Consider the following 14,649-nt stretch of genomic DNA (forward strand, 5'->3'; position numbering starts at 1 on the left):
CCTTCTGAGCACGAGGCTCTGCCCCCTCAGCTGGGGGAACCCAACACTCGGGCTAGTGATAAAAACTGGGATTTTATATAGAGAAAAAAGAACAGGGGTTTTATAACGGCTCATATGAAGGCTGCCCGAGGGATGGTGTTGCACACACATGGTAGACTATTGATTTTTTGATACCACGTCTTATTTTGCAAATAGTTCACGCGTTACACTAAATTGAGTGACACACCTCAGGTAGGCAGGGCTGCAGCCTCCCAGCCGTGACACTGGCCACTGGAGACCAACTATCTCCCAACAGCCTGCAGCCAGTTTCCACTGCAGTGACGTGAAACCGACAGTGAGCTGCTTCTCGCTGGAGAGTCAGTGCGCCTGAAAAAGCAAGTTGCATGTTGGACACGATTAGATTCATTAAGGACTTTATTGATAAGGCTGTGCAGGGCTCAGCAGTGTCTAATTTAGGTCCCAGGTACAACTGTGAAAATTAAAAACGAGAAATTCAGCTCACAGTGAAAGATATTCCCAGGCCTTTTGTTTTTCCTGGCGGAATTTTACTGTCAGCTCACCTGATGAGCAGAGTCATACAAAGACAGTCAAGTACAAAAATGCGATAAATACTATTTATTGTGACTAATTGCTCAGGCTACTAGCTGTTATAAGAAAGTAACGATTCATAGTGAAAATAAAATAGGAGAAGTAGCTTTGTAAAAGCTCTTTATGATCTGCTTATAAATGTCAAACACCATCCTCAACAACAAGACACGAACACGTTTCCTGTGTGGAAAGCCGAACACTGCGTGGACAGGCTGTCTGCTGAGAGCCAGATTAGCTTCTTGATACCAGGGGAGGCCATACTGTGAAACTGTACTCGGGCAGCTGACGGCTGAATTCCACCTGTGGCTACCGGGGGGCTTCAGAGAGGAATTCCTTTGGCTGTGGCAACATTCAGTCCAGTTCCACCTTGCCTTTCTGATGCCGCTTCATTCTCGAATAGGGACTGATTGTATCATCCGTCACAAAGTCGTACAGGACTTTGATCCAGGAGTTGTAGTGGGGCAGGTTGTCGTAGTACTCGGCAGCTATCTTCCTCACCTGGGAGGGAGAACACAGCAGGGTGAGTGACGGGGGCTCCCCGAGGCTACTGAAGAGGATGGACGGACGTGTGACAGACACCGAGACCACGAGACCTTCCTCCCTCCTAACCCCTCCAATCAACCAAGCAGCTTCAGGAACTCTAAGCAGTTTCAACAGTAAAATAGACTTGACCCTGGGCTGCCTGACGCTTAGCTATCAAGCCCCGAGGGACTACATATCTGGTTTATTTGTCAAGCTTGGCCCTTGGAATCTTTACCAGCAGATACTTGTTATTTCTCAAGCACACCTGCAGGGATTATAGGATACAAAGGTATCACGTGACCCGGCCAAGGAGCTTGCGAATAGGAATGAATGACTGTGCCATGCCCAGTAGATGGGCGCCTACCCAGCCTCAGCGAGGTCTGCCATCCCGAGTGGAGAATGTCTTTTGAAAGTGACGACGGCCAGTGTGACCAGCAAGCACACTGGTTCCATGGCTTCATCGAAATGTACAAAACTCCCAAAGGGAGACAAAACAGCAGGAGCCAAGGTGGTGGAAGACAGCGAGAAAAAGACTGTTCACGCTGAAATTACTCCTTCGGTTCGGGAAATGTAATAGTATTTCCTGGTTGTGGAGAACCAGACGATGTACCACTCTCAGGGAACAATGAAGTCAGAGAGAGCTTCCCACAGGGCATTCTCAGTCAGTCCGAAGAAACAGAGTGATCGAATACCTCTGGACACAGCCCTTCAACATTCCTCAAGTTCTTCCATGAATAAGGACATCCACAGACCACACAGGTAACTACACCTGGATCCTAATCCAACTGAACTTAGGTCAGAGCCAGCGGTAAGCAATGCATCCTAACAGCTAGAGTTCTATCTTTCCGAAAAAGCAGAAAACCAGAACAAGGCCATCCTTGATGTACACTCCTTGGTGCGTGTGCCTGGAGAGAAAAAGCAGGAGGGGAGACTAGAGAAGTCTGAGGACGTCTGTGCGTTTAGCTGAGGAGGAAGGAGACAGCCTGAGATACAGGGGAAATGAGCCATCCACGAGCCACGGGCCTTCAAGTCCAGTAATACCTGAACTGAACTAAGTTTTCAGTCTGGGAAAGAAAATAACAAGGACAAGTATGTGGCTTATGTTGGAGAAGGTTCTCTCGTTCAAAGGGCAACCAGCTTTCTCCACAACCTTTTACAAAGTAAGTAAAAATGTACTGCCCACTTGGGGAAGAGGCAAAGGCCAACACTCCAATGCAGGCCAGCACGCGGGCACAGTGACAAACCAGCGTCATATCACACCGGGTCCAAAGCGGCTTTTAGACAGTCGTGTGGTGTGTTTCCCCGTTTTATTTTGACTTGCTACAGAAAACCTGACGGGCCCTAGCCAGTTTTGCTCAGTGGATAGTGTCGGCCCACAGACTGAAGGGTCCCGGGTTCGATTCCGGTCAAGGGCATACACCTCAGTTGCAGGCTTGATCCCAGGCCCAGGTCGGGGCGTGTGGGGGAGGCAACCAATCAATGTGTCTCTCTCGCATCAATGTTTTTCTCTCTGTCTCTCCCCCTCCCTCCCACTCTGTCTACAAATCAATGGGAAAAGTATCCTTGGGTGAGGATGAACAGAAAAGCTGATGGAATAGTAAAACAGCCATATGCTCTTCACCTAGGCCCACCCATTCACACTGTGTCACAGTCACCGTCTCTCTCTCTCTATAACACACACCACATACTTTGCTTTCTTTGCTGAACCTTTGAAAGTAAGTTGCAGACATTCTGTGACAACTTACCCCTAATATCTCACCCTTAATAATCAACATGTATTCCCTGAGCACAGGGACATTTCCCCACAAAATCATGGTACCATTTCATTCCCCAGAAGTTTAACATCGATACATGATCTATTACACCGTCCAGATTCAGAATTTCCCCACTGACCCAATGTCCTTTCTAGATTTTTCTTTCCTCAATTGAAAATCCAACCAAATGTTACATATTTAAACAGCCAACACTGAAAAACTTTATGAGGAAATCTATAAAATTTGATTGGGAGGCAGTAATAGCATAAAATATCTGGCTTATATTGATTGGTTTAAAAAATCAAGAAAAACTATTATTACATTTCATACATATGTACTCTTTTTTTTTAGATTTATGGAAAGTTTTTATCACAACTGTAAAAACTACCCATTTTGAGGATGGAAAGTCTAAGAGAATTTACCAGAAAGACACCTGAAGTTAGGAAGGTGGTCCTTTGGAGGGGATGAAAAGGTGAGGGTCAAAGTTTCTTTCATTTATTCCACAGACAATACACTAAACGTATACTGTGATGAGAACAGATGGCCCCTGCCTGGGGAGTCAGCAGTTCAGGAAATGGAGTCCATTTATCCTGCACATCAGTTATGTGGACCTCTGTCTTCCACAACAAACCAACACTAAGTCTCAGTTCAGCCCGTGTAGGTGAGCAGTGAGGAAGGCCATGTGTTCCCTTCCTGTTCCTGAATTACTTGGAAGGTAGCAGGCTGTGCAGATCCCCCGACACTTCTCAACCCTAAGTGTTCCTACTGGGCTCCCGGGTCTGGAGTGGGAACTCTGAAATTAGGCTGGCAGACTCAGGGCTTCTACTCTCGTTCTCTTTGATGAGAAGCTCACTGTAAAATATACTAGATCCCTTTTAAAACAAGCAAGTTGTGCCCTAACTGGCTTGGCTCACTGGATAGAGCATCGGTCTGCGGACTGAAGGGTCCCAGGTTCGATTCCGGTCAAGGGCATGCACCTCGGTTGCAGGCACATCCCCAGTAGGGGGTGGGCAGGAGGCAGCTGATCGATGTTTCTCTCTCATCAATGTTTCTAACTCTCTATCCCTCTCCCTTCCTCTCTGTAAAAAAATCAATAAAATACATTTAAAAAAAAATAAAATAAGCAAGTTGAGACTAATTTTGATCACATAGCCGTCAGAAATTAGTATATGTATGCTATCCCTTACTTACCAGTGGAAGGTTTTTTCCGGGAATGTTGGGGAAGTCGTGGTGCTCATTATGGTAACCCACGTTGAAGGTAAGTAGATTCAGAGGCCCATAATACGAGTAAGTTTCATGTCCCTTTAAGAACATGTAATGTTCAGCTATAAAATGTCCAGAAATCGGATGCAAACCTAGACCAAGTAAGGATGCTGCCAACATGTAGACTAAAGACTTAATTCCCAAAACGTAGTAAATGATCACGTCAAATGTGAGCTGGACCACAGTATTGATTATTTCCAGGTGAGTGACTGGCTTGGGGTTGATGAACAGAGGTCGAAAAGCATAGAAGAGAGGCTGAAGAATGACCCATATGAACTTCCTGAAAGTGGTACAGAAGAACCAGCCTTCAAAATCGGTTGGAATATCCACATCGATGCCATCCGCTCCGAGGTAGCGATGATGATCCATGTGATACCTCTTAAAGGAAATGGAATATGGAACACCAATAGGAAGGTTAGCGAACATTCCAAACCAGCGGTTCCACATGGATCTGTAGTGGCCAAAGGCACTGTTGTGGGAAACTTCGTGAATGGCCAGAGTCATTGAATGGTTGATGCAGCTGCCAAAGGCATATGCCCAAAATATGACCCACTTCCACTCCAAGTCCTTCACTAAGTAAAATGCGGCCAACTGGGTGAGAACCATCATAACGACAATCCATATCAAGTTGGGATCAGGCTTCATCAAGGATTTTATCTCTGGATGCTTTGCTGTAAAGAAAAAACAAACCAACAAAAAAATCAGGAACTGAGAAAAGCACAGTTCTACAATGATAATTAAATCAACAATTGAAGTAACACACTCATTTCCCCCAAACCCCCAAATCATTACATGCCCTATTAGAGACTTGATCTCCTCAGGAAGGAGTAGATTCTAAGAGTACAGTTGCTAAATACCATGTCACAACAAATTGAGAATTTATGCCGGAAAAATCAGCCTCAAAATGTAGAGTCTCCACGTTAACAAAAAGATAGTCACAAAGGAGTAGAGAGTTCATGTTGTCCACCTCTTCACCCCTAACAGTTCTTTGTACAGTAAACGTATAAGGTTTACTAAGTTAAAGCCATAGCCTGGTTAATCTGTGTGCCTGGCAATATATTACATACAGAGGAAAGTGTCCCTAACAGCGAAGGCAGATTCTTCCCTGGATCCAACCCCCCGGGGAGAATGAATGTGTCTGGTTTTGTGTGTTGGGCCCAGGAAGGCAAAAGTTCCAAAGGAGCTTTTTCTTGGGACAAGTCATTCAGAGTGTTCTTCATCGCTGCTTACAGCACGCCCCCAACTGGGGATCCGGCCTGAAACCTGGGCATGTGCCCTGACTGGGAATCAACCATGACCTCCTGGTTCACGGGTCGGCACTCAACCACTGAGCCACACTGGCCGGCAGAATGTGCTTGAAAAGATAAAGGGGAAAGAGTAGCTTCATCCTCTTTTCTCTAAATGTGAAATGAAGAATACAATAAAAGCTTAAAATGCAAGATGTATGTTTTCATTTAAATCTAGTTTTATATAAAGTAAGGAAAGTGTTAGTTCAAGATGAATAACTCTTGTCCTTTCTCTCCTCTTCCCTTTTCTGTCTCCAACCTCTATCCTCTGATCTTTGTGGGTATTAGTTCATTTTATTTTATTATTTTTTTAAATACATTTTATTGATTTTTTACAGGGAGGAAGGGAGAAGGATAGAGAGTTAGAAACATTGATGAGAGAGAAACATCAATCAGCTGCCTCCTGCACATCTTCTACTGGGGATGTGCCCACAACCAAGGTACATGCCCTTGACCAGAATCGAACCTGGGACCCTTGAGTCCACAGGCCGATGCTCTATCCACTGAGCCAAACCGGTCAGGGCGGTATTAGTTCATTTTAGCCAATGTTAATAATTTGTAGGCAATAGGCCCCCAAGAAAGTAATCCTACAAGCCTAGAAGTAAATTAGTCTAAAATGAATTTTCCTGGTGTAAATGAAGGGTTCAGATAAGCCATTCATTAAAGTATAAGCACTTTGGGAGCAATTCTCCCACAGCAGAATAGCAACTTCAGTTAATGGATGGGTAAGTAATAATTATTTTGTATTAAAATGTGTTATTTCTGGTTAGAGCGCCAGCATTTTTACCTTTCATAAAACAATCAAAATGACACATCTCACAAAGGATAGAAAATAACACACATTTCATGGCACTCTAAAATCCTGAAACTCATATGCAGTTTTCTCAGACAGACAAATCAACTTGCTCCAAATAATTCTGTACCAAATTTTTGCCAAGAGTAATAGTACATAAAAATCAGTACTACAAGGGTGCCAATGTAAGTAAATGGGGAAAAAACAGTCTTTTCAACAAATGGTGGTGGGCCTATGCACATGCAAAATAATACAGTCGGACTCTCTCTTATACCAATTAACCCAAAGCGGAAAATAGGTCTAAATACAAGAAAACTATAAGACTCATAAGAAAACAGAAGTACTAAGTTATATAAATGCCAAACCACTGTGCTGTACACTTGAAACTAATATAATATTGAATGTCAACTGTAATTGAAACATTTTTTAAAAAGAAAAGAAGTAAATCTTAATATTCTTTATGGTTTCTTGGATACTATACCAAAAACATAAGGACAAAAGAAAAAAAAAAGATACACTGGACTGCATCAAAAACTTTTATGTTGCAAACGATACTATCAGCAAAGTAGAAGACAACCCACAGAACAGGAGTAAATGTTTGCAAATCATACATCTTGTAAGTGACCTGTATTTAGACCATATAAAGGCCTCTTAAAACTCTTACAGTTACTGACCCAATTAAAAATGGACAAAGAATCTGAATAGTTCTCCAAAGCAGATATACAGATGGCCAGTAGGCACAGGAAGATACTCAGCATTATCAGTCATTAGGAAAATGCAAATTGAACCAAAATGAGAGCACTTCACACCCACGGGAATGGCTGTAACAGAAAAGACAAGCAGAACAAGGATGTGGGGAAATGGGAACCCACACATGTAGCTGGAAACCATACAATGGTGCTGGTTTCGAAAAGTTGGGCACTTCCTCAAAATGTGAGACATACAGTTTCCAAGGACCCAGCCATTCCACTCTTAAGAGAAGTGGAAACATACATCTGTACAGTAACATTAGGTGAATGTGCACAGCAGCATTGGTCATAATAGTCAAAGTCTGAAGGCAACCCAAAGCCTACCAAACAATGAATGGGTAGGTGAGCTGTGGTATATCCATACAAGTGAGTATTACGTGACCACAAGAAAGACTGGAGTGCTCATACACGCTACAACATGAATGAACCTTGAGAACATTAGGCCAAGGAAAGAAGTCCGTCACAAAAGACCAGTATTGTAGGATTTCACTTATAAAAAATGTCCCGAACAGGCAAATCTAGAGACAGAAAGTAGACTAGTGGTTGCTGAGTACTGAGTGTGGAAAGTGGGGCCAAGAACTGAAGGAGTAGAGGGGTTCTTTTGGGGGTGACAACAAAATCCTAAAGAACTGAAACAATTACATAACTCTGAATACACTAAAAAACACTGAATTGTACACTTTAATGGGTGAATTTTATAGTTGGTGAATTAGATCTGAAAGCTGTTAAAACATACTATTTCCCTGTTTCAGAAGTATAACCGTAAAAGGAGCATTTCTTGTGGTTTATTATTTGACCTACAACTAATGGTCTAATCCCAAGCCCTCATTAATTTCACATAGATGCCTTTCTAAAATTTATTTATTTATTGTTGACAGTATAAGATGTCCCCCATCTTCTCCCTTCTTGCCCCCCTCCACTCCACCCTCACCCAGGTCTTCTTATTCATAATGCATACATGTTCCTTGGTTAATCTCTTCCTGTCCCCTCCCCCTCAGCACCCCTGCCCCCTCTGAGTCTGTTATTCCGTTCCCTGCATCCATACCTCTGGCCCTATTTTGTTTGTTTATTTTGTTCTTTAGATGCCACTTACAGGTGAGATCACAGATGCCTTTTAATATTACTTTTAATCTAACTCTAAATGTACATTTAGTGTTGTTGGTTGTTAAACAACATATTTCTGCTTCCTCGTGCTTCCCTCCCCCCAAAACTTGACAAGTTTCAGAGATATCTCTTATCATTTACGTTTAATGTAAACAAACTTCCAGATTCTTATCTTTCCTGATACTCCACCCCTGAAATGGAACACGGACCAGTATTTACACCTGCTGGGGAGATAATCATATTTTCATTGAGCAATACGGAGTCTTTTATCTTTCCAAGTGAAATGGTTCGGTGATAATGTGTGGGGAAAAAAGGCTCAGTTTGAGATAAGCATCAATAAGCACTTTTTTACTTGGGTGATTTCCTGAATATTAAGCAGCTAAGATCCAGTCTTCAGGAGTTGATTTTCACCGGGTGGACGCCTGGTTATTCTTAGGCAATGTGTTGATAAGGCATATCTCTTATGTGTGACTTGCAAAATACACCCTGTAATTAAAAAGGACGCATCCAAGCCCTGGCCCAATGGCTCACCTGCTCGGAGCATCACCCCATACACCGAAAGGTTTCAGGCTCCATCCCCAGTGGGGACCCCTCTCCCCCGCATACGGGGAGCAACCGATGACATTTCTAACGTTAGATTACCCCAGCAAAAACCAGGGGCTTGCTCTTTAATTCAAATGGATGCTGCGAAGACACACTAGGAAAATACAATGCATGAGCGATTATTCCTCCTATTCAACCGACCACCCGTGAGTTTCCTGATTTTTGGAGTTAACAGCCAAGAAGTTAAAGGCACCTGCTTTGGAGGCAATCTAACCCAGAACAGAACCCCCTCTAACATGTTATTTATCCACCCTCTGCTCGCCTTCAAACAGCGATCACTGACCTAGTTACCGGGAGGACTGAATGGGTAATGTTTGCAAAAAAAAACCCAATGCCCGGCACATCATTACGAGTAACCGGGAGAGAAGCGGGCTGTCTATGTGATTCAGAAGCTCCCAGGGGCTGAGCGCCCGCACCCCTAGGGCGGTAACTAGGCCTCGTGAGCGGGCGCGGAGGCCTGTAATCAGCGCCCAGGGGACGGGCGGCGGACCCGGCTCGTCTCTATACTCGAGTCTCCAAGACCACAGACCCCGGGCGGGTGAGAAACACAGAGAGTCGGCCCATGCGTCGCAGCCAGCGGCGAAGATCAAGGCGACTACGCGCGTGAGCGCACGGGCCGTGGGTCCCATCCGGGCAGCCCCAGGGCTCACTCCGGCCGGGTCTCGGCCCCGCCCTGGGGACAGGGCGGCGGCGCCCTCGCCCGATCGCTGGTGCGTGGACCCCCGAAGCGCCCGGACCACGCCCGGCCCCGTGGGGGGAGGCGGGGAGGAGGCAACGGCGCCCGCCGGGGCGCGGAGGTCTCCCAAGGAGAGGACGCCCCCAAGGGCGACCCAGCCGGGGGACCGGCTCCCCACACACCCTCGCGCCGGCCTGATGCCTGCGCCTCCCCGAGGAAGGGCGGGCGCGGCGGGCGCGCGGGAACTGCCCCCTCCCCCCACCCCTTCCCCCCTCCGCCCGGCTGAGCCCGGAGCGCCGGCCAGAGGCCTCGAGGGCCTTTCCGGGGCGTCCGGGCGGCGGTGGGACGCGGGGGGAGCCGGCTCGTAACGGGCCTTGGGGCGCCCTCGGGCGTGCGGGGCCCGCGCTGGGAGAGCGCGCCCCGGCGGCGGGAGGCCGCGCACGCATATAACGGGCGCGGGCCCGGACCTCACCCAGGATCTCCCGGCGCCGGTCGGCGTGGGGCTGGTCGGTGTAGACCCACTCGAAGTCTTCCCGCGCAACGCGGTTCCCCATGGCGGCGGCGGCGGCGGCTCGGACCGGCTCGCGACTGTCGCTCCCGCTCCCGGATCCTTCGAGGCGGCGGCGGCGGCGGCCCGGCTAGAGTGGGCGGGCGGTGGCGCTGAGGGCGGACGAGGCGGAGTCCCGCGCTAGGCCACGCCCCCAAAGGCCCCGCCCCCCGCGCCATAGGCCCAGGCCCCGGCCCCGCACCATAGGCCCCGCCCCGCGCGCTAGGCCCCGCCCCCGACGCCCGGCCCCGCCCTGCCGGTCGGCGCGGATCGTGACCCGCATGCGCGGCACTCCTGAGCCCCCATGCGGGGCCGGGCGCCGCCGCTCGGGACGTGGGGTTCCGAGCTCGGGGACTCGTCCGAGCGGCGGGAAGCCGCGCCTGCGGCCCCGCTGCCCCCGGCCGGCCCCCCCGCGCCCCGCCCCGCCCGGGAGACCGGCGGGAAGGGAAGGAAACGTCGCCACCCCCTCCCGCGCCGCTCCGGCGCTTCCGAGAAGGCCGGTCACGGGACCCCGGGCGTCGGTAAGGGCGGCGCGCCAGGTGTTGGTGCGGACAGGCAGGTGCTGCGCGGAGCCCAGGGCTGCCTCCGGGACACCAGGCCGCCGCAGGAGCGCGCGTGGGGCGACCTGTGAGGGAGCCGGACGGACGTGTAGTGCAGCCGGAGTGGGTCCGCTGTGACGGGTCTCCCGCCAGAGGACTGCCCCGCCTCCCGGCTGTCACAGCGGCCACCGCCGCTTCCTGGGACAGAAAGTTTTGGTTTCAAAATTAGTTACCACTTCTCCACCAGCAAAGAGACTGTGACCAAAGTTACAGAAAGGTGTGACTCAGAATAAAAGAACATACACGCACGCACACACACACATGCACACACGTGCACGCACACACATGCACACATATGCGCGCGCACACACGGACACACATCTGGTCAAGCACTTAGAATCAGTGGTTCTCAACCTTCCTCATGCCGGGACCCTTTAATACAGTTCCTCATGTTGTGGTGACCCTCAATTTCATTGTTTTCAAGTTGAACATATTAAAGCATAGTGATGAATCACAAAACAATACGTAATTATATATATGTTTTCCGATGGTCTTAGGCGACCCCTGTGAAAGGGTCGTTCGACCCCCAAAGGGGTCGCGACCCACAGGTTGAGAACCGCTGACTTAGATCCAGCAGCTAGCGTGCAGGAAGTAGGACAGGGGCGCAGGTTAAACTAACCACAGGGATGCCGCCAGCAAGATCCTGACTGTAGGGACCTCTATAGGTTCTTGAATAAATAAAATGCAAGGCCGGGGGTGGGGGTGGAGATAAAAGAGGGGGGACCTGTATATTAAAAGGGACTTAAACGACCTATCAACCAGTTGCAATGCACTGACCTTATTTTGATCAAATGGTCAAAGTTGGGTTTTTTTTAAGACCGACAGGAGATAATTTAATTCAATGTTGCTTGGATACATGGCAGTATTAAGAAATTGCTGTTCATTTCTTTTAGTGTGATAATAGTAGTATGGTTCTAGTTGTTTTTAAGTCTATATCTTTAAGCGGTTCATACCAGGGGAATCAACCTCACTAAACTAAAAACAAACCAATAAGTTGTGGCACAGTCCTCCCTCAGTATCCTTAGAGATTGGTCCCAGGACCCCTTGGGATACTGTACACTCAAGCCCCATACATAAAATGGTATAGTATTTGCACAAAACCTACATAATCCTCCTGTATACGTAACTCATCTCCAGATTACTTAACATGCCTAATCCAATGCTATGTAACTAGTTGTTACACTGTATTGTTTAAGGAATAATCATCAGAAAAAAATGTACATGTTCAGTCAGTAAAAAGTATTAAAATACTTATTTTCAAGTATTTTTAATCCTTGATTGGTTGAATCCAAAGGAGTGGAACCTGTGGGTACGGAGGGCTGACTATACATGCAATTAACCATACAGTGTTGTACTATACCACCAGTCCAAAGAATGAGGAAGTTCTTTTTTTTTTTTTAAATATATTTTATTGATTTTTTACAGAGAGGAAGGGAGAGAGATAGAGAGTTAGAAACATCGATGAGAGAGACACATTGATCAGCTGCCTCCTGCACATCTCCCACTGGGGATGTGCCCGCAACCCAGGTACATGCCCTTGACCGGAATCGAACCTGGGACCTTTCAGTCCACAGGCCGACGCTCTATCCACCGAGCCAAACCGGTTTCGGCGAGGAAGTTCTTTATGTGTCAATATGAATTAACCTCCAAAATGTACTATTAAATGCAAAACACCAGGTTTGGGGGTGTGTGTATATATAATACACGTATATGTTTCCTTGCATATGCATGAAATATGTTTAGAAAGACACCCCAAAATGATTACATTGTAGGAGAGTAAGTGGGAGTCTAAGGGCAAAGGTTGGGAGGGAATGTTTTTTGTTTTTAAATTGCTTTTTAAAAAAATATATTTTTTTATAGATTTCAGGGAGGAAGGGAGAGGAAGATAGAAACATCAATGGTGAGCAAGAATCATGGATCAGCTGCCTTCTGCATACCCCCCCTACCCCCCACTTGGGAATCGAGCCCACAACCCAGGCATGTGCCCTTGACCAGAATTGAATTGAACCTGGGACCCTTCAGTCCGCAGGCCGACGCTCTATCCACTGAGCAACATCAGCCAGGGCAGAAGGGAATGTTTTTATTTACACCTACCTCCCTTTTCCTTACCTTTTACATTTGAATGGAACGTGGATTTTGACATTCTAAAGAGAAGGAAAAGGATTTGGCTCTAGCATTCCTGTGTGGATTGACAAATATTTTGATGACACAGGCATATTTAGTTAGGAATTTTACAAGTTCTGCCTGTCCAGCATGGCTCAGTGATTGAGCCTCCACCTATGAAGCAGGAGGTCACCATTTGATTCCCGGTCAGGGCAAATGCTCGTGTTGCAGGCTCGATCCCCAGTGTGGGGCGTTGCAGGAGGCAGCCAATCCATGATTCTCTCTCATCTTTGAGGTTGTTGTCTCTCTCTCCCTCTCCCTTCCTCTCTGAAATCAATCAAAATGCTTTTAAGTTCTTAATGTGTTATCTAGGTTTCACACCTCTTCCTTATTCTTGCCAGGTGATTTGTCGTTGGGCCATCATACCAGTTATTCTAGAAAGACGCTGCTACCCAATCTGTTGTGAAAAGCTAAGGTGAGTCCCAGTAGTTCCAGATGCCAATAGGAAATTGCGAGTGAGGTAAGCAGATCATACTTCTGCAATCAAGGTGTCCTTCCGTGCACATTTTTCGTTTTCCAATTGTTTGATTGTTTGAAAATGATAATATTGGTAAAGGTCCTTGGGTTTCCTAACAACGTGAACGTATTGTGTAGGATATGGAACTAAAGGTTCCACCCTCATCTACCTTCCGCAGACTGGGGAGGCTGCTGCAGCCTTTCTCTTCCTGCTTCTGTGATGTCCTGGTGACCGGAATGAAGAGGTGGTGCTGGGACAACCGGTCCCACTTGTGTCACCCTCACCTTGCAGCACAAAGTCCTCTGTGACCTCTTTTCTGAACATCTAAGTTCTAGACCAGTGGTTCTCAACCTTCCTAATGCTGAGACACTTTAATACAGTTCCTCATGTTGTGGTGACCCCCAATTTCATTGTTACAAATTGAACATAATTAAAGCATAGTGATGAATCACAAAAACAATATGTAATTATATATGTGTTTTCTGATGGTCTTCGGTGACCCCTGTGAAAGGGTCGTTCGACCCCCAAAGGGTTGAGAACCACTGTCTAGACCAGCCGTGGGCAAACTACGGCCCGCGGGCCGGATCCCGCCCGTTTGAAATGAATAAAACTAAAAAAAAAAAAAAAAGACCGTACCCTTTTATGTAATGATGTTTACTTTGAATTTATATTAGTTCACACAAACACTCCATCCATGCTTTTGTTCCGGCCCTCCGGTCCAGTTTAAGAACCCACTGTGGCCCTCGAGTCAAAAAGTTTGCCCACCCCTGGGCTAGACAAAGTGGGTCAAGCACGTATCCAAGCTCTTCCTGCGCATTTTGTTCTGAGCCATTTCTTTACCAGTCCCATCTTGACAGAAGGGGGTGAGATTAATGTGTGTGATTGCATTGCATTGAAATTTGGAATCGTTTTGGAGCTGGAAGGAATTTTGAAAAGAGAACCAGTATTCTTCCTGGCAGAGAAGAAAAAAAAAAATTAGTGGTCACGAATTTTGTACTGATTGGCAGCATAGATAAAGCGACTGTGGACCAGTGAGGGCTTCAGGCCACATCCGCTAGGACTGCCTCCTCCTTAAGGTCACAGGTTCTAGAAGCCCTCACAGTACTTGCCACCTGTATGCCTCGGGTGGAACCATTGCCTCCTCCACGCCCAGCCTTTTCCAGATGTTAAGTTCTGTATGTTACTCTTAACGTGAGGGATTTGGACACTGATCACTTCTAGTGGATATATAGGGTGCTCATCTATATATTATTCCTAAGTTTGGAATTGATGTGATCTAGTTTTGTAGCTCCCAGCTATTGTGGAATTTAGTGTAGTGGATGTAGCAGGAAGCACAGCAGCTTTGGGGGCAGGTAGGTCTGGCATTTACTTGTATGGCATCGTGGACGTGTTGCTTAACCCAAATTTAAACTCCCTGCAAAGAGAAAAACCCACTTCATAGAGCAGCTGTGAGGACTCAGGTCACACGTAAACCCCCACGCGACTGCTTCCAGAGGAGGCAGCTAGCTGTTCCCATGGCACTTGTGCGAGGTGGAGCTCCACAAC

General features: G+C 47.1%; 2 protein-coding genes across 2 annotated transcripts in view; one reads left to right on the forward strand and one right to left on the reverse strand.

Moving 5' to 3' along the window:
* Positions 1-396: 396 nt before the first annotated feature.
* Positions 397-9,986, reverse strand: DEGS1 (delta 4-desaturase, sphingolipid 1). Its single transcript, XM_070401210.1, has 3 exons — positions 9,811-9,986; positions 4,056-4,798; positions 397-1,086 (listed from the first exon to the last, which is right to left on the reverse strand). The coding sequence occupies exons 1-3, from the start codon at positions 9,890-9,892 to the stop codon at positions 940-942; spliced, it is 972 nt and encodes a 323-aa protein (XP_070257311.1). The 5' UTR covers positions 9,893-9,986; the 3' UTR covers positions 397-939.
* A 213-nt stretch (positions 9,987-10,199) lies between these two features.
* The window catches only part of TP53BP2 (tumor protein p53 binding protein 2), a 105,210-nt gene continuing 100,760 nt past the window's right edge, over positions 10,200-14,649 (forward strand). The window contains exons 1-2 of the mRNA XM_070401197.1: positions 10,200-10,406; positions 12,989-13,062. The gene's annotated coding sequence lies outside the window, so the exon portion shown is untranslated. The remainder of the gene's footprint in view (positions 10,407-12,988; positions 13,063-14,649) is intronic.

This window comes from Myotis yumanensis, unplaced genomic scaffold (assembly GCF_028538775.1).
Source record: "Myotis yumanensis isolate MYYU_CA2020_CCGP unplaced genomic scaffold, mMyoYum1.0.hap1 SCAF_22, whole genome shotgun sequence".
Lineage (NCBI taxonomy): Eukaryota > Metazoa > Chordata > Mammalia > Chiroptera > Vespertilionidae > Myotis > Myotis yumanensis.